The sequence below is a fragment of the Nelumbo lutea genome, chromosome 2, assembly GCF_056320005.1.
Source record: "Nelumbo lutea isolate HS-2025 chromosome 2, American lotus-T2T, whole genome shotgun sequence".
NCBI lineage: Eukaryota > Viridiplantae > Streptophyta > Magnoliopsida > Proteales > Nelumbonaceae > Nelumbo > Nelumbo lutea.
Window position 1 is genome coordinate 74,164,145 of NC_142685.1, and position 20,405 is coordinate 74,184,549.

The window sequence follows — 20,405 nt, forward strand, 5'->3', positions numbered from 1 at the left end:
CATGGAATTACACAACCAAGTCATCACCATATAATTCTCCTGTACCCATTGGGAGTTGCTAGTTTCGGGTTTCACTTCTTCACCAGTGATATACCCTAATTTCTCACGAGCACCAATGGCCATCTTTGCAGATTGTGACCATTCCAAGTAATTTGCACCATCCAACCTAACTGTAGTAATGGTCCCAGTTCCAAAAAGGTCTCTAGCACCTCCTCTCACTGGTCTCATTTCACTCCCAGGCTTATTTTCAACTCCGTGACCCTCCATGCTTCTCAAAAAGTGTAAAGAAAATAACTGAAATATGCAAGAAGATCAAACGAAACATTTTTGGAATCAACAACACCTTTCTGGTGTCTTAGACTGTCTTTCCACAAAAGATTCCTTTTCTGCGGGACGGGAGAAGAGAGAGAAGAGGCAGCCGCTCTCTCTAGAAGCCTCCAAATCAGGCAGAACTTGAACCGCCCCTTATAGAAAACTCCAAGGAACCCAAAAAAATTAGGGCACCACTTCCTAGGTCAAAATTGAAGAGTCCAACAAAAACATGACTCTTACCCTTTCTCTAGTTTTTCCTGATTTTGATGAGTGTTGAGTGGGCCGATTTATGTTTAGTTTGTTTTCTTTTAAATTAAGAAGTTGTTGGGCCTTGGGCCCATTAGTATTTTATTTTTAAGATAAGTGTAAGTACTTAGTTTGAGTTTCCGCCCTACTAGGGGCATCTTTGTAATATCTCATATTTAAGTTAATTATAAATAGAATGAGGGGCTGGCGGCTAGGGTTATGAATCACTATCCTAGTTGACCTTCTTCTCCTTTTCTTCCCTTTCCTCTGTCTATTGCTGAAACCCCCAACTTTCTCCTCTTCCTTTCACAAGAAGCTTGGCCGAATCAGCACATAAGGCTTTCTACTAGTTTTTCCTGATTTTGATGAGAAACCCTAGACCAGCTACAGGGCAAACAGATCCACCAAAAAAATCCAAAAACTGGGCTTACTTGAGATCTTCAATCAGCCTCTTAAATCACCATGCAGTCGGTTGATCTAGGGCTGCATGAGAAAACAACTCAAGGAACCTTTGGCCTGCTCTGATACCAAGTAGAAATCACTGATTGCAGATTTAGTTGAATTCCTTGTGAAGGGAGAGAGGAGGAAGATGAAGATTTCAGCAGTAGAAAAGAAAAGAGGAGGAGAAAAGAGTTGGAAGTCAACCAGGATTCTTAGATAAACCCTAGCCGCCAACCCCTCATTATAATTTATACTTAACTTAAAGGATGAGATATTACAAGGATGCCCTTAGTAGGGTGGCTACTAATGTAGCTGAACAGTCACAACTTAAAAACATAAACTAATGGGCCTAAAGCCCAACAACTTCCTAACTAAATAAATTAAAATAAGAATAAAAACAACTAGGCCCAACTCAATAGGTATAAAGCTTGATTAGTGGAAAAAAGGGTTTACTGAAGTGTATGGAGTAGATTATGTAGAGACTTTTGCACCAATTGCTAAGATGAAATCTATTAGAGTCCTTTTTTCTTAGCCAAATCTTGATTGGGACCTTCATTAGTTAGATATCAAGAAGTGTACATAGTGCAACCTCTTGGTTTCCAAGATCAAGGCAATGAATAAAAAGTGTGTAGGTTGAAGAAGTCTTTATATGGCCTAAAACAATCACCAAGGGCCTGGTTCAACACGTTTCATGTTATTATATAGTAGAGAGGCTATAAGTAGTGCCAATCTAACCATACACTATTTGTGAAGACAGGGGAAGGTAAAATTGTAGCCCTAATAGTATATGTTGATGATATAGTTATCACTAGTGATTGGAAAGATGAAATTCCAAAGTTAAAAGAGTTCCTTGCTACACAATTTGAGGTAAAAGATCTAGGTCCTTTAAGATGTTTTCTCGTAATTGAAGTTGCCCGCTCACAAAAGGGGAACACATTTCCTAGAGAAAATATGTTCTAGATTTGTTATAAGATACAGGAAAATTGGGAGTGAAACCAACTAATTCCCCTATTGGTCCTAATCACAAATTAGGTGATTTCTAGGGTGAGCTTGTCAAGGATGTTAAGCAATTTTAGTGGCTTATAGGAAGGATATTATATCTGTTTATGACTTGGCCAGACATCACTTATGTTGTGAGTGTTCTTAGTCAATTCGTGCATGCCCCTAAGACCACCCACCTTGAAGCAATTGAAAGAATTCTCAGTTATCTTAAGAAATTTCTAGGTGTTGGTCTATTGTTTCAAAAGCATTGGCATTTGAAGGTTAAAGTGTATATGGATTTAAATTTGACAGGATTACTAGATGATAGGAAATTTACTAGTGGCTATTGCACCTTTGTGGGAGGGAACCTAGTCATAGGGAGGGGCAAAAATCAAACTAGTTCTAGTGCTGAAGCTGAATATCGGGTAATGTCTCATGGAGTGGATAAGATTGTGGTTAAAAAATTTGAGTGATCTGGGATTTACTATTGATGGACCTATGATTTTATATTGTGATAACAAAGCTGCCATCAATATTGCTACCCACCCAATTCTACATGATAGAATCAAGCATATTGAGGTGGACAAGCATTTTATCAGAGAAAAAGTTGTCAAAGGGGAAGTGTGTACACCCTATGTGAGTTCCGAAGAGCAACTTGTAGTATTCACAAAGGGCTTACATCACTTGCAACACAATGATTTATGTGACAAGTTAGGCATGGTTGACATTTATGTCCCAACTTGAGGGGGAGTGTTAAAATGTTGTTTTACGTTCAATGTTAGTACCACAAGGGTATTGTTGTAATTTCCTATTATTTTATGGTTGCCCTAATATAAATACAAGATCTGGTGCCGCCAACTTGACCTTTTGGCTCTCAAACTTCTTTTCTCCTCTCTTCTCTTCTCTCTTCACCCTTCTCTTTTCTGGTTGACAAATCAAAAGTTGGGTCTCCTCTCTCAGGAGTTTCCCCATCACTGAGTCCAAGTCTAGAAGGGTACCTTAGCTTAGAATGTTAGACCTAGGTTGTGTTTGGTACCATTGCCACTTCTACTTGCAAAGTTTTGTTTGGTTAACATAAATTTTTGAGAAATTGTCTTGTCACATCAAATCAGATAACCACTTCCACTAAAAAATATAGGCATTAGATTAGGTGTTGGTATTTATAGTAGAAACACCAAATTTGATGTTTCCTAAAGAAATGGCAATGGTACCCAATGCTGTATTGATAACTCAAAGCATTTGTGGTAGAAAAAAATATATATATTCTCATAAAATTTGTATTGATCAACTTAAAACATTGCAAGTAGAAGTGGCAATGGTACCAAATACAACCCTAATTATCTCATATTCACTATTCAGGTCTAAGCCTCATTAGAAACTGATTCACCTTTCGTTTCTCAAAGTGTTTCTAAAGATACTCAACACATTCAGGAGGATCAGAAGAGTCAATGTTTAGTAACTCATATTCAGCCCACAAGTCCAAAAATCCGGCATAATATTCTTTTATTTTCCTATCTCCTTGACAATATGCAAAGATTTCAGATAAGCATACACGTCAAAAGAAGTTATAATTCTTCTCATGGGTATAGCAATACGAGTTTCAATGGAACATAGAATCCAAGACACCAATTTTCCATTGTTGAAAAGCCTTTTTCTTTAGCTTCATCTGGCCTAGTAATTGTACCATTTAGATAACCTTCCAGACCTTTTTCCTCGACAAAGAAAACAAAATGGAACTTCCACATAAGGCTCCCCTTATCCCCCCTCCCTTTTCTTTCCTTGTAGTTAGTTCCATCAAACTTCACAGGTATGACATCACCCTTATCAGCCATCTAGGTTGACAGTTTCCAGTCTAGAATGATAACAGGAATGAGTCCAAGTCTGAGAAGGACCAACAGGAAGCAGTTCTTCAGGTAATATTGATTAGAAAGTCTTCTAAACACTATAAAAAATGACTAATAGCCAAATAAAATGTGATTCTTGAAAACAATAATCCAAACAACTAGATTTTAGGTCTGACAGTCCAACAAAATGGAAGGTTACAGGCCTGCTGAACTAAAGTAGGGATCAAAAACCTTTAGAAAATCTTCAAGCCAATCAGTGGAACATCTAAAGTAGGTCATGGCGACACAAACTCACCTGGTATGCGTCTTTTTCAGAAAAAATGACCCCTCTTATTCAGATCATAACTCCCTCCGGAAAAATCCAATTTCCACGAGATTTTACAGGTGTAACAATGAGGTTAGGGATACCCATGATGCAAAATCTCAGCCCCAAAAGATAAGCCAATCAAGAGAGAGAACAAGATGACTCAAAGGGTGTTTTTCCCAGAAAACGTAGCTCATCTTGTACTGATCAAAACAGTCACAAAGAGAAACCTTTAGCAGCTCTAACAGGTTGATTTGAACACCCTAATCACAGTCGTAACAACCAAGAATGAAAGCTATGCTCTGATATCATGACAACTAGAGAGATTGAACAAGAGGAAGACAAACAGTTTCAGGATGTCAATCGAATAGTTGACCACCACCCTGAAAGAGCCTCTATTAAATGAGAAGATATGTAAAATTATAAAGATGCCCATAAAGGGCTAAAAGAGAAAAGGAACAAATACAAAGGCTATAGATTACAAAAAAAGTGTACAAAAGGGACTATTATAAAATTACACATCATTCTTAGATTCTCCACACCCATATCTCCTTGGCTGTATTCATCCATAAATAGATTTTGTTGATATGTGGATGCATGAAATTCACCAGCCAATAGATCACTAGATAGTCCACTTCTCATAGGAGGCCTCAGACTTGTCTAGTTGTTTAGTACTGCCAATTAAATATCCCAATTTACCACAACTACCAACATAGATCTGAATAGACTGCCTACTCCAAATAATTTCTCCCATCCAAATCCCATTGGAAACATCTTGGACTCTGAGTAATGCTTGGAATTAGTTCCAAACTTCTCCATTGATCAAAATATCAGATAAAAATTTACTGTAAACAATAGTGTTTAGAAAACCAGACTGGACCAGCTGGTTGGATTGGTGAGACTATGACCTGAGCCCCTTAGCCAGTTCAGTCATGCCTTAAAACTATAACTCATAAAAAACTGACTAACCGGATGGTTTAACCGGAGAACCAGTCCGGGTTTCACAAAACCACCTGGGTCACTAAATGAATGGAAATTTTAAATGCTAAGGGCAAGAAAATGTGAGTTGAGAGGCTCAAACCCTCATCATTTGCTTTAAAACTTAAGGAACTAGTCATCTATTTACCACATTCAAGCATGTTGGCATTAGTAAATATATTATATATTATTTATGTGATCCATAGTATGTATGTAGACATCTTATGCCATCACGGTCTGACCTCAGTTGAACGTCTGACCTGTGAACCTTTCCCTTTCCGGTTCTATGCCTGGTCCAGTTCTCTACTAATTGGTAAACAATAAAAAGATATACCAACCTCCAATCTCTTTATCTACAGTCATGAACTCAGAATAGGACTAGAGTTTCACCAACCCTACAACCCAGGAGAAACTTGAAAACTGCTAATCGCTCCAACCAGCCTCTACACTAGGTCTTCCAATGCAGGTCAATCTCTAAATCAGTCCAGAAGATGCCAAAACTTTCTGAGCGCCAGCCCCAATCTGTCTCCTTGGTGTTCATCCTAACTGGGTCTTACCTCTCTTGTAATAAGATCTTAGGCAACGACTCCTGTCATAAGATCTGGCCTTGAAAATGACAACCAAATCTCTCCAAGAACCTCTACCAACCAGGTGAAAACAAGAAAAGAATAATCAGCCTATTTGATCCCTATACACCTTGATGGTCCTAGAGGAGTATGGGTCCTTTTAAGAGGATGAAAGAGAGAAAACCTGCTCTGGTACCCAGTTGGAAATCAAAGACAGGAAAAAAGCTGAGATTAATCTAAGATTTAGAGAAGAAAAGTGAGTGTGAACAGTTCAGATGGTGGAAGAAGAAAAGAAGACACAAGAGAATTGAGAGAGAATTCAAATCATGGGCTGCTTGCAGCCTTATTCCTTGTATTCATTTATTGATCCCTTGTGGTTTGGGGTTAAGTCACTTATACCACCCCTCTTTTAATGGACTGTTGGCTTTAGGTGGTGTTCAATAAATCTAAGCTCTGAAATCTGGAAAGCAAGAAAACCTATGGAAAAGCTCTGATCTCAATCCCAAGAAAATTTGCTTTTCTGCTTTTGCAGAACTCTGAATGCAATGAAGTTGTTCAGTGATCCAAATGCTGTTATTTCTGGGAAATGTGTACTTCACAATTTTACCCCTCATAATGAATCTGTTTGATACTTGTGAATGTTTTTAACACTGAAGATTATGATATGAATAAGTAAATTAAATAATTGACATCAATAAAATGGTATAATAATAAAATAAAAAATAAAATCAAGTATAATTAAATAAATCATACATTAAACACAGCAACACATATGCACAAGAACGATTTGAACAAAGCAACTTTATCACCAGATCCATCTCAAGAATGACTCCAAACAATGATTCCTCACAAACCAAAAGAACATATTCAGACAATTTGAAAGACAAAATAGTAACCACAATGAGAGAGGGAGAGACACACCTTTTGTAGAGGAAGATCAATGGAGACATCTCCTTGATTAATCCGCAGTGAAGACATATTTTTAGAACAAAAATGGGGAAAATGATGAAAAATGAAAAAAAAATGGAAGACGATTACTGGTGAAGGTGTAGTCATCATCTGATATTTTTCATTCCTGACCACCAATATGGTTCAATGAGAATCACCAGTTGGCACTGTTGTGCAAGAGAGAATGCTGAAGAGGAAAAAAGGATTTAGGGTTTGGGGAGGAAGGGTTTAAGACATGCGGGCAGAGTTGGGGTTTTTATTTTCATAAAGGGGCATGATTGGAAAGTGAATTTCATCTGATACCTCCAAATGTGCTTAGTGGGTTAGCTTGAATGCTAACAAGTCTAGGGTATTTTAGGTGTTCAGAGGTTTGGTTTGGAGGTGCAAGTGAACGACCATGACTGCTAAAACAGCAACTTTTCAGCATTTGGCAATTGGTTCTCTACTATCAAATACAATCTTAGTGAAGATGGAAAGTGTTCAGATGACATTCAAAACTTTTCAAAAGCCTATTTTACCCTTTTTATGGAACCTTCTTATATCTTATATGGATGAAAACACCCTTATTATACTTCTTGAAGGGACAAATTTCTTTGCCATAATGTTAAGGTGAGAATGAAAATTTGAAAATGGGCTCAGAAAAATAAAATAAAAATTTGAGACGGCAAAAATGCATTTAATGTTTTTATAGGAAAACCCAGAAGGAGGTCTTGGTATTTGACTAAAACTCAAAGGGAGGAATAAATAATTTACCTTTCTTTTTACATATATCTTTTTTTGACTGTGGTCTCACATCCAGACTTCCACTTTCCTTGAAAACTTCATTATTTTGGGATTGTTCCTTGAGGTATTACCTAACTGCTTCCAGATTTACTAAAATCCTATTTGTAGTCTATTGCTAAATTTCAGAGATAGTTTTGAAATGATGCATCTTATCCAACCTAACATGGGTTAGTCAGTTTAGTTATTGGTGGCCAGGCATCGCCTAGACAACAAATATATGTATATGTGTGTGTGTGTGTGTATCTGTGTGTGAGTTATAAGAAAAATGATCTCTTGACTAAGTATATCTATGTTTTAATATTTTTTTCACCTAATTAGAGTTGAATGCTGATTTTTCTAGTTATAGTTTTGAAGTGATACATTATACATTTTATCCATCATGGGTTAATATTGTTAAGGCAGTCACCTGATTTTCAAGAAAAAAAACATAAATTCTTGAATTACTTGGTTTAGAGTTCTAGGCACAAAAACAAGCATTTAAGACATTAATTTTCATGTCTATTGTCTATGTATACCTGCATCAACCCAAAACTTTTCACAGATATTTATAGTGAAGGCTCATAATATGTTGAGATTGGGCCGAATTTATGTTATTTGGCCCAGCTTTGTTTTATTTTTATTTACTTAATGCAGTTAGGAAGTTATTGGGCCTTAGGCCCATTAGTTTATGTTAAGTTAAGTAGTGACTGTTCAGCTACTTCAAGTAGCCGACCTACTAAGGGTATCATTGTACTTTTCTATTCTTTTTATAAAGTATATAAATCAAAAGGGGGGTGGCCAGATCTATTCAATTCTGGCGACATCCCATTCTTTTCTCTTCTTTCTCTTGCTGAAACTCTTCAACTTCTGATAATGTTGTCTTAGACCCCACTAGGGCGGATTCTAGAATTTGGACACCTACCCCCAATGGCATCTTTTCTTGTGCTTCTTTCTTCAAAGTCTTAAGTCAGTCCACCAGTCCTACTTTCCCCCCTTTCTCTGTTGATGAGGTTTTGGTGCAGAGCAATACCTCCTAGGGTTGGTAGTTTTTGTTGGGAAGCCTATCTAGAAAGAATCAACACTGGTGATCTACTCCAAAAGAAGAGGCCCAATACTTGCTTGTCACCTCATTGGTGTGTTTTTTGTAAAGCGGATGGGGATACTGGTTTTCACCTACTGGTGTCTTGCCATTTTGCGAGGTCAATTTGGGATTGGGCTTTCTCCCTATTTGGATGTAGCTGGAATCCTCCATCAGACTTGCAGGGCCTTTTTTCCCCTTCTTTTTTCTGGTGGCGGATAAAAAGGGGAAGGACTATGTGGAGAGGATTAAGGGCTGCAGTATGTTGGACACTTTGGGAAGAAAGAAACTCTAGGATATTCTCAGAAGCTGAGAGAGGAGCAGCAGATCTGAGGGCTATCATACATATTAGGGTTGTACAGTGGCTGAAATCTTTGGAGCTATTCACAGATTACACTGTGGATGACATGTTGAGGAAGTGGGGTGAAATTGCAAATTGCACACAGACCAAGTCAGTAATGAGTGTGGCATGGACGCCTCCACCTGGTGAATTCTTGAAATTAAACTTTGATGGGTGTAGTAGGGGAAATCTGGGACAATCGGGGATTGGGGGTGTTTTTAGGGATGAGAATGGGGTCATTTCTGCCATGTTCTCAGGACCAATTGGAGTGGGTGACTCCCTTAGAGCTGAGATCTTTGCAGTTGTGGAAGGAGTTCGGCAAGCTAAGGAGTTGAACATCAGGAAACTCATAATTGAAGGGGATTCAGAGGTGGTGATAGGGTGGCTGATTAAAGATAACAATGGCTTATGGAAGTACAACAATGAGAGGAGGAAATTCAAGTGGCTGGTGTGGGAGATGGAAGTTAAGATATGTTGGGTTAAAAGATCGGCTAATTCCCTAATTGACGGTTTAGCTAAACAAGGGGCAGAAAGGGATTCACTGTTTTGGGATAAGTTGTAACTTTAGTGTTTTTTCCTTTTTTTCCTTTTCTTGAGGTTCTTTGTTGCTCTTGGAAGATAAGTGTTTTTGTCTTCCTCTTGTAAATCTTCTATTTGATGATTTAATGAAAGTGTTATTGATCAAAAAAAAAAAAAAAGAAACTCTTCAACTTCTTCTTTTCTTTACAAAGATCACGCAAAAACAATTTTCATCAACTTCTACTTGGTATCAGAGCAAGCTGAAGGTTTCTTGAGCTGCTCCATCATGCAGCCCTAGATCGGCTAACTGCATGGTGAGGTGAGAGGCTGATCAAAGACCTTAGGTAAGCCCAGTTTTTGGATTTTTTTTGGTGGATCTGCTTTGTCTTGTAGCTGGTCTAGGGTTTCCCACCAAATTCAGGAAGAACTGGAGAAAAGGGGAGAGTCCTGTTTTTGTAGGACTCTTCAATTTTGACCTAGGAAGTGGCGCCCTAGTTTTGTTGGGTTTCTTGGAGTTTTCTAAAGGGGGCGGTTCAAGTTCCACCTGTTTTGGAGGCCTCTGGAAGGAGCAACTACTTCTTCTCTCTCTTCTCCTGCTCTCACAGAAAAGGAATCTTTTGTGGGAGGAGTATCTAGGGTACCAGAAGGATGTTTGTGGTGCCTGAAGAAGATTATTTCATATTTTTTCATCTTAAAGTGACCTTCTAACCCTTTTTTGGGAATAATGGAGGGTCACAAAGTTGAAAACAAACCGAGGAGTGAAATGGGACAAAGGGGGAGGAGGTGTCAGAGACCTTTTTGGGGTTGGGACCATCACTACAGTTAAGTTAGATGCTACAAACTTTTTAGAATGGTCACAATCTGCAAAGATGGCCATTGGTGCTTATGGGAAGTTGGGATATATGACTGGTGAGAAAGTGAAACCCGAGACTAACTACTCCTGATGGGTACAGGAAAATTATATGGTAATGACTTGATTATGCAATTCTATGCTGCCCCATACAAGTAAAAACTTTTTGTGGGCTAATATAGCTAAGAAATTTGGGATGGGGTTGCAAAAACCTATTAATAGAGTGAGAACGTTGCTAGGGCCTACCAGTTGAGAAACCAGGTTATTGCTACTAGACAGGGAGATAAACCTATTGTTGTTTATTTTTCGACCCTTAAAACCCTAAGGCAGGAGATTGACCACTTGGAGATTGTGGTTTGGGAAAGTAGTAAGGATGCAGCAACCTACCAGAAGCTCTTAGAGAAGAATAGAGTCTTTGAATTTCTTGCTGGCCTTAAACCAAAGTATGGCAACATATCCTTTCCAGAGTTAGTGTTACTCTCTCTCAGGCATATGCCTTTGTATTAGGAGAAGAGAGTAGGAGGAATGTGATGACGAAGCATTCGGGCCTTGAGCAATCGGCTACGGTTAGTACTTTGAAACCTAAACAGGGTGGAGACAGGGGTGGAAATGAAATCAAGAAGGAAGATAAGAAGGACCTGATCTGTGACTACTGTAAGAAGCCTAAACACACGAGGAGATACCTACTGGAAGATTCACCCTCACCTTGTGCCGAATAGACTCAAAAACAAGAAGGGAAATGTGAACGTGGTAGTAACTGGTGACTTTCCTGGACCTCCTACTACAGCTACTTTGGAGTCTGTTGCAACTGCTGCAGTGAGGACCAATCTAGAGAGATATAGGCAGTTACTTAGTCAACGAGATACAGTCAGCCATAATCCGTTATCAAGTGGACAGCTAGGTACAGGTGGTTCTGGTGGTGGGCATTCTACTTCTTTTGCCCATACAGGTAGTTCACATGCCTCTACAAACTATGTTTCTACTACAGGTAAGGAGGGACCTCCTTGGGTTTCTGAAGCCTCAGAGCATATGACCCATATTTCCACCATTTTCTCCTCTTACCAACTATGCTCTAGCAGAGATAGAGTTTCCACAGCTGATGGATCTCATGTTCCCATTGCTGGGAAGGGGTCTGTCAAGATAACCAATTCCATTTCCCTACCCTCTGTCCTTCATGTACCCAGATTAAGTACTAACTTGTTACCGTTTAGTAGTTTGACCAAGAATTTGAATTGCTCAGTGATTTTTTCTCCTGGCCATTGTGTTTTGCAAGATCTGGTTTCAAAGAGGACTATTGGGAGCGGTCGTGAGGTGAATGGAATCTACCGTCTGGATGTACTTCCCAATCATCAGATTCATCATGTTAGCAGGGATTTTGAGTCAAAGTCTATGGTTCAGATTATGCTTTGGCATAATCGGTGGGGACATTTGTCTTTTTCTTCTTTGCGTTTCTTATTTCTAAAGTTATTTGAGTTTGTTAATATGTCTAGCTTAGAGTGTGAAGGTTGTTAGCTTGGAAAACATTGTAGACATTCCTTTAAAGCTAGTAATAAAAGATGTTCATTTGCTTTTAATGTTATTCATACTGATGTGTGGGGACCATACCATGTTCCTTCTATGGGTGGCTACAGATACTTACTTTTATTTGTAGATAATTTTTCTTGGTATTCTTGTATTTACTTGATGGGATCCCGTGATGAGGTGCCATCCTTGGTTCGGTAGTTTCATAAGAAGGTGCTAACACAGTTTGGGGTACGAGTGAAAGTGTTCAGGTCAAACAATGCCAAGGAGTATTTTGAGAAGAATCTTGCTTTGTATCTATTAGAGTATGGAGTAATTCATCAGAGCAATTGTTCTTACACTCCACAGCAAAATAGTGTAGTAGAAGGGAAAAACAGACATATTGTTGAGATTGTGAGGAGCATGATGATAACATCTACTATTCCAGTTCGATTTTGGGGTGATGTAGTTCTCACAGCAGTCGTTTTGATTAATAAAGTGCCTTCTCGTGTTCTTGGATATAGCACCCCATTCAGCCTCCTTTTTCCTGAGGAGGAGATGTTCCACATTCCTGTCAAGGTTTTTGGTTGTGTTTGCTTTGCACATGTTCTTGGTCCTCATCGCTCGAAGCTTGATCCGAAGGCAAAGAAGTATGTTTTCCTTGGGTATGCAGAAAATCAGAAAAGATATTGTTGCTATGATCCAGCCTCTGGGAGTCGGTATGTTACTATGGGTGTCACCTTTTTTTGAGCCCACAAAGTGATCATAGTGACAGGTGAATGATCGGGGATGCACTCTCTTTGATGGAAACCAAAACTGCCGGCAATTGATTTCAACCGTTGAAATTTGTCTTGCAAAATATATTTATATAAAGATATACATATATTTTATGGTTTCAAAATGCTTGCAAAAGGTTTTAATTCCCGGGATACATGTAAGTAGAGAGTGTAGCACTATGCCTTGCAACCGAGGGAGAGGTCCTCTCTTGTCGAGCAGTATTTGATCATTATGGGCTGAAAGGTTAAGTGTAAAACCATTGAGGGTAATACCTGATGGGCTAATCTTGCATCCGCCCGCAGTCCTTGGGTTTTTATAAGATGGCTTGACCCAAGGACAATTTAGTGTAAATGTTGGGCCCATAAAGAGCCCATGGTGATGAACTCAGGGGTTCACTGTCTCCTATAGTGAATTTGGCCAGGCCTTGTAACAGAGGCTGGGCTGAACCCATGTGGCTGATGTGTAGATCAATGTTTAGGTCCCACTCCATACAAGGATAACTAACCGGGTAGCAGATTGAGGGGCTAGTGAGCACATTAGACTTAATGGGCCTAAAGCCCAATTCGAACTGGCTTAATAAGATTAATTAAAAGAGGGTGGTTCTAGGATTTAGATCAACAGATAGAATAAGGGATTATCCCTATCCACTCAAAGAGTCTAGATCCAAATAAAGATTTGGATCAGGAAACTCCTAATTTGATTAGGAAGGCTGACCTTTATTTGTAGATAAGATAAGGGATTATCCTTATCTCTTAAAGAGAGTCCATATCCAAATAAAAGATTTGGATTAGGAAACTCCTAATGGGATTAGGAGAACCTCTCTTTAGGCTATAAATAGAAGAGCAGGGCGAACCTCCAAATCATCTTACAGACTGTTGAATTATAGAAAGAGACAACACAGTTTGACTGCACTGTCTTCTCTCCTGCTCTTGCTGCCCTATCAGTTTGATCTCCACCAGTGGGAGTGATCAATAACAGTTCTTGATATTGCCTTTTGGTAGAAAAGGCAATTTGAAGTCATGCTCACCTACCCTCGATCACATTCTTGCTGAAGAATTCGGTTCTTGCTGAAGAATCGTCCTGTTGATTCTATTTCACCACACACCGTGTCATCTTCAGTAGAAGCAATCTTTGGTTCTCTCCTTGGGCGTGAACACCTTCATTGGGAGTTACTGTTACTCTGTATCAGGTATATCCCTCTCCTCCCTTTTGGTTTCAAATCTGGTCTGGTTTGGTTTCAAGATTGATCATTGAAAATGCAGTTTTCTAAAATAGAGAATGTGATTCCCACATGGGAGAGAGAAATTTTTGAAATTTCACCCAACCTTCCTGCAGGGTTCGGCCATCCATATGATGGATCCCTCATCCCTTCAGCAAATGGGTTTATATAGTCAAATACAAGGTAGATGAAAGTATAGAAAGGTATAAGGCAAGATTGGTTGCAAAAGGGTACAGTTAAACCTATGGCATTGACTACTTAGAGACTTCTACACCAGTTGCAAAAATGAACTCTGTTCGGATCCTTCTCTCTCTTGCTGCTACATACTCTTGGCCCCTTTTCCAACTTGATGTGAAAAATGCCTTTCTTAATGGGGATCTGCAAGAAGTATATATAGATCTCCCTACTGGTTTCTATAGCGATGCTGAAAAGGGAAAGGTATGCAGATTGAAGAAGTCTCTTTATGGTTTGAAACGGTCACCTAGAGCTTGGTTTGATGGGTTCAAAAAGGCCTTGATTGCTTTTGGCTATACTCAGACTCAATCTGACCATACTTTGTTTGTGAAGCGGAGACCTAAGTGAGATTGATAGTTTGAAGAAGAATCTACATAGAGAATTTGAAATTAAGGATCTTGGGGAGCTGAAGTATTTCTTGGGCATTGAGGTAGCAAGATCAAAGTATGGCATCTTTATCTCACAGAGGAAATATGTTTTGGACCTTTTACAAGAGGTAGGGAAACTTGGGACAAAGGCATCTAGTACTCTTATTGATTAGAATCACAAAATTAATGCATCAGACCAGACCAGACATCTAGGGCAATTGTTATATTTATGTATGACAAGACCATACATCTCTTATGCAGTGAGTGTGGTGAGTCAATACATGCATGCCCCTTGAGTTCAACATTGGGGCTGTTGATAGGATTCTTGCTTATCTGAAGGGACACCTAGGTAGAGGTATACTATTTGCTAACCATGGACAGTTGAATCTAGAGGCTTACACAGATGCTAATTGGGTTGGATGCCTAGATGACGGGAGATCTACATTAGGAGTCTGCACTCTTGTTGGAGGCAATCTGGTTTCGTGGAAAGGTAAGAAACAAATAGTTGTGGCAAGATCAAGTGCAAAAGCTGAATACAAAGCCATGGCACATGGAGTTTCAGAGCTTCTTTGGATCCAGTCCTTGTTAGGAGAAATTGGTATTGAGGCAGAAGAACCTATGATGATGTACTGTGGTAATCAGGCAGCAATTAACATTGCTCACAACCCAGTTCAGCATGACAGGACAAAGCATAATGAAGTGGACAGACATTTTATAAGAGAAAGGATGACTCCAAGGGATGTTTGTTACATTGCTTCTGATTTGCAGCTTGCTAATATTATTATAAAAGGTGTTGCAAGAAACAAGCTGGAGCATGATCTACGCAAGTTGTGAATGTGTGGCATCTACTCCAAATTTGAGGGGGAGTGTTGAGATTGGGCCGAATTTATGTTATTTGGCCCAGCTTTGTTTTATTTTTATTTACTTAATTCAGTTAGGAAGTTATTGGGCCTTAGGCCCATTAGTTTATGTTAAGCTGTGACTGTTCAGCTACTTCAAGTAGTCGACCTACTAAGGGTATCGTTGTACTTTTCTATTCTTTTCATAAAGTATATAAATCAAAAGGGGGATGATCAGATCTATTCAATTCTGGCGACATCCCATTCTTTTCTCTTCTTCTTCTCTTCTTTCTCTTGCTTAAACTCTTCAACTTCTTTTCTTCACAAAGGTCACACTAAAACAACTTTCAGCAACTTCTACTACTTATTTTCTCCACTGAAAAGTTTATATTATACTGCCTACCTAGTTGGTCATCTAGGTTTAGGCATCCAAAACCAAGTCTATTTTATAATTCACAACTAGGCGGTGCTTTACATCATGTACAAATTTCTCTCATAATCACAAAGATAAATAAGCAAATGTTTCTTGAACGTCCAATCAACTATTGTTCTTATCATTACATATTCATGACAGGTGAAGAATCCTCAACGAGATTTGCCATTGGGTATTGGGCTTTCACTGTCTATATGTTGTGTCTTGTATATGCTGGTATCCACTGTTATTGTTGGCCTGGTACCATTCTTTGCCCTGGATCCAGACATCCCGGTATCTTCTGCCTTTTCTAGCCATGGGATGCAGTGGGCAGTGTAGGTTCAAAAAAGCATTATTTTTATCTTTAATCATTATTGCAGTTTGGATGCAAATTTGAGAAAATTTTTGGGTAAAGCTTATTGGTTTCAGTTTTTCATTTGTTGGTTTTAATTGTAGATACATAATCACAACTGGAGCAATTACTGCACTTTGCTCAACCCTTATGGGTTCATTACTTCCTCAGGTAAATAATTGCTATAAAAAGCTAAGTGGATATTACATTACCGTTTTGTAATGATTCTTTCATTTATCTAGTTAGTGCATGCTTGAATTTTGTTTTTATTTATTTTTTATTGTAAATGGTAATGTAAACTGCTGTTGTTACATGCCTATATATTCATGGTATAATTCTCCAATATATGTTGGGCCCTAGTGACAATGTTTTGACACTCAAATAGAATGGAATTGGTACTTGCCAATGATGCAGTATTATATGTTTTGTTGTTACCCACCCTGTTCATTATCCAAGCTGTGCATCATTTCTACCTTTATCTATAAGAACTCCAAAACAAGATTTTGTTTATTGTTTTCAATTCCCGGATACCTTCCATTCAACAAGACTTCATCAAGGTATCACATTAATATTAATACTGGATACTCCATTGGTTAGTCCAGTACAATATGTTTTTCATATTACCTATTTTACTGAAGTTATTTCCTTAGTTCCTTTTTTCTTATTTTTTTGATAACATAAATAAATAGTATATTGTCATATCTTTCCCTAAACCTTACTCATATTAGTTCAGTTTATTTTGGCATTTTTCATAAAAAGTAGATAATCTTAAAAACTTCAAATGTAGTATGATATCATTATTGTAGATAGGATAATAAGTTCGAAGCCAAGTGGTCATGTATAGAATTTTCTGAAAGTTTTATGCATTTCTACACTTTTAGATAGCATGTTTGTTTTGGTCATTTTATTTTCCATTTATAGGATGTAGCCTTGAATTTTGATTTGTCTATTATGATTGGTTTATACTTTTAAAATTTTAGAGCCATTGATTAAGTAGTTGAGGAGTTAGTAGGTTTCTTATGATAGTTTCAATCATGTTCCATGTTTATGTGTAAAATCGCAAAAATGTTGTAAACACTATTTGAATGATTTTTTCTTCATATTATGCTTATGCAAGCAGTTCCCATAAATCCTACAGTTGGTTCTAGGTCCTTTGTTAAGTGGTTCTGGATTTTCACCCTTTCTATTTTTATTTTTCTCCAACTCTGCAAGAAGCCATTATAGATATCTTGGTAGAAAGAAGGAGAAGAGAAGGAGAAGAAGAGAAGAAGACAAGTTGAAAGAAAAGAGAGCAATAATCTGGCCACCCCCTTCACTTATTATTTATACTAAAATAATAGAACGGTACAAAGACAACTATGCCGTTATAGGGCGGCAAAACATAAAACAGCATATATAACACTCAAAAAACATAACAAAATTTGGATTCACATAACTATTGTGGTCCCCACCTCCTAGCTAACAACTAACATAAAACATCTACTCAGAAAAACATCATAAAACTAACTAATCTTCAACACTCCCCCTCAAGTTGGGAGTAAATGTCACACATTCCCAACTTGCGTAGGTCATGTTCAAGCTTGTTCCTTGCCACCCCTTTAGTGAGAACATCAGCCAGCTGCAATTCTAAAGAGACATAAGGCAAACAAACTTCTCCGGTTGTTACCCTTTCTCTTATAAAGTGTTTATCAACTTCAATGTGTTTTGTCCTATCATGATGAATTGGATTGTGGGCAATATCGATTGCAGCCTGATTGTCAAAATATAACATCATAGGTTCTTTTGCTTTCACCCCAATCTCACTCAAAAGAGATCTAACCCAAAGAAGTTCTAAGACACCATGAGCCATGGATCTATACTCAGCCTTTGCACTTAACCTTGCCACAACCGCTTGCTTCTTACTCTTCTAGGAGATCAAGTTTTCACCTACAAAGGTACACACTCCTAATGTAGACCTCCTGTCATCTAAGCATCATGCCCAGTCTGCATCTGTATAGGATTCTAGCTTCAGATTCTCATGATTTGAGAAAAGAATGCCTTTGCCAGGGTGCTTTTTCAAATATGCAAGTATTCTTTTAATAGCTTCCCAGTGCTGAACCCGAGGTGCATGCATGTACTGACTCACAACACTAACAGCATAAGAAATATCTAGTCATGTCATACACAAATACAGCAATCGGACCACCATTCTTTGATATCTCCCCACATCCTTTACCAACTCACCATCCACACCATTAACTTTGTGATTTGGATCAATAGGAGTGTCTGTTGGTTTGATCCCCAGCTTCCCAGTCTCTCGTAGTAGGTCAAGTACATACTTTCTTTGTGAAATGAAGATCCCATGCTTGGATCTTGCAACTTCAATCCCTAAGAAGTATTTGACCTCACCAAGATTTTTGATCTCAAATTCTTGCTACAATGATTTTTTAGATCATCAATCTCCTCCAGATCATTTTCTGTCACCACTATATCATCCACATACACAATCAGAATTGACACCAGAGCATCTCTCCTCTTCACAAAGAGGGTGTGATCAGACTGTGTTTGTGTGTATCTAAAACAGATGAGTGCCCCTCTGAACCTATCAAACCAAGCCCTAGGTGACTGTTTCTATCCATACAAAGATTTTCTGAGTCTGCACACCTTTCCTTTACCAACATTTTCATAAAAGCTTGTTGGAATGTCCATATATACCTCCTCATGTAAATCACCATTGAGGAAAGCATTTTTGACATCAAGCTGGAACAAGGGCCATGAATAGGTGGCTGCTAGAGATAAAGAATGCGAATTGAACTCATCTTAGCTACTGGTGCAAAGGTTTCCAGATAATCAACACCATAGGTCTGAGTATACCCTTTTGCTACCAACCTTGCCTTGTACCTCTCTATCTTGCCATCAACCTTATACTTCATTGTGAATACCCATCTACATCCGACTATCTCCTTGTCTGAACTATTTCCCAAGTTTGGTTTTTGACCAAAGCATCCATCTCATCTTGCACGGTTGTTTTCAATTCAGGTTTGGAGAGAGCCTTAGTAACATTCCTGGGTATAGACACAAAATCCAGAGAAGAAAGACAAGCACGGTAGGAGGGTGATAAGGCACTATAGGAAAGATGGTGTGAAATGCAGTGGGCTGTACACTTTTTCTTCCCCTTACGAAGTGCAATGGGAAGATCAAGGTCAGTGGGATCAGCTGCAACAATGGTGTTAGGGACAAAAACATTATCATCAGAAAACATAACAGGCTCAAGCTCAAGAGGAATACTTGGAACTGTATCTGCCGAATCTGGAGTTTCAGAAGGACTCACAGAGAGTGGTGTGGGTTGAGGATGTGTGGAGTCAACCATCATCTGCCGGCGCTGATATTTCTGTGAGGCTACCCGTAGTGGCTTAGGTAATGAAACTGGAGGTGCAGGTGTTGGCTGAACTGATGTAGATGCTGGATGAACTAATGGAGGCACCACGGAAATAGGAAGAGGAACAAATTGTGAGTTCTTCTCCCCAAAACTTTCCCCTTGAGGAGAACCACTCGAGAAGAAGAATGTGGATTCAAAAAAGGTAACATCCATAGTGACAAATCTGCTCATCGACACTGGGTCATAACAGCAATACCCCTTTTGGTTCTGAGCATACCCAAGAAAAACACATTTCTTGGCCTTAGGATCCAATTTCTTGCTATGAGAACCAAGAATGTGAACAAAAGAAACAACCAAAAACCCTCAGAGGTGTATAAAATATCTCTCCATCTGGAAAAAGAAGGCTAAATGGCACCTTAAACCCCAAAGTCCGTGAAGGAACACGGTTAATCAAATGCACGGCTGTAAGAACTGCATCTCCCCAGAACTGTATAGGAACTAAAGCACACACCATAAGACTCCTTGCCACCTCTACAATGTGTTTGCTTTTCCTCTCAGCAACTCCATTCTATTGCGGTGTATATGCACAACTGCTCTGATGAACTACACCATGTTCTAAGAGATACGTGGTCAAGTCCTTCTCAAAGTACTCTTTGGCATTATCTGATCTAAAAGCCTTAGTTCTCACTCCAAATTGTGTGAGAACCATCTGGTGGAATTGTCGTACTAAGTTAGGAACCTCATCACATGATCTCATCAAATATATCCAAGAATATCGTGTATAATCATCCGCAAACAAGAGAAAGTAACGGAATCCTCCCATGGAAGGGATTTGATATGGCCCCCATACATCAGTGTGAACAATATTAAAAGCAGAAGTACTTCTTTTATTACTTGGTTTAAAAGATTGTCTACAATGCTTTCCTAACTGACAACTCTCACACTCCAAAGTAGATAATTGAACAGACTCAAACAACTTTGGGAAAAGACATTTCAAAGAACTAAAAGAAAGATGTCCCAAGCGATTGTCCCAAAGCATAATCTGGTTCACCGACTCTGACCCACTACTACTGTTGCTGCTAACATGATGGCCCTAATGTCTCAGATTCTCATCCAGAAGGTAGACTCCATTCACCTCACGACCACTCCCAATCATCTTCTTTGACTCCAGATCCTG

General features: G+C 38.8%; 1 protein-coding gene across 1 annotated transcript in view; it reads left to right on the forward strand.

Annotated features, from left to right (window-relative positions):
• Positions 1 to 20,405, forward strand: part of LOC148871529 (cationic amino acid transporter 4, vacuolar-like) — a 76,952-nt gene that overhangs the window by 31,796 nt on the left and 24,751 nt on the right. Inside the window, 2 exon segments of the mRNA XM_088967486.1 lie at positions 15,681 to 15,853; positions 15,975 to 16,041. Of these exon segments, the coding sequence (XP_088823612.1) occupies positions 15,681 to 15,853; positions 15,975 to 16,041 (240 nt within the window).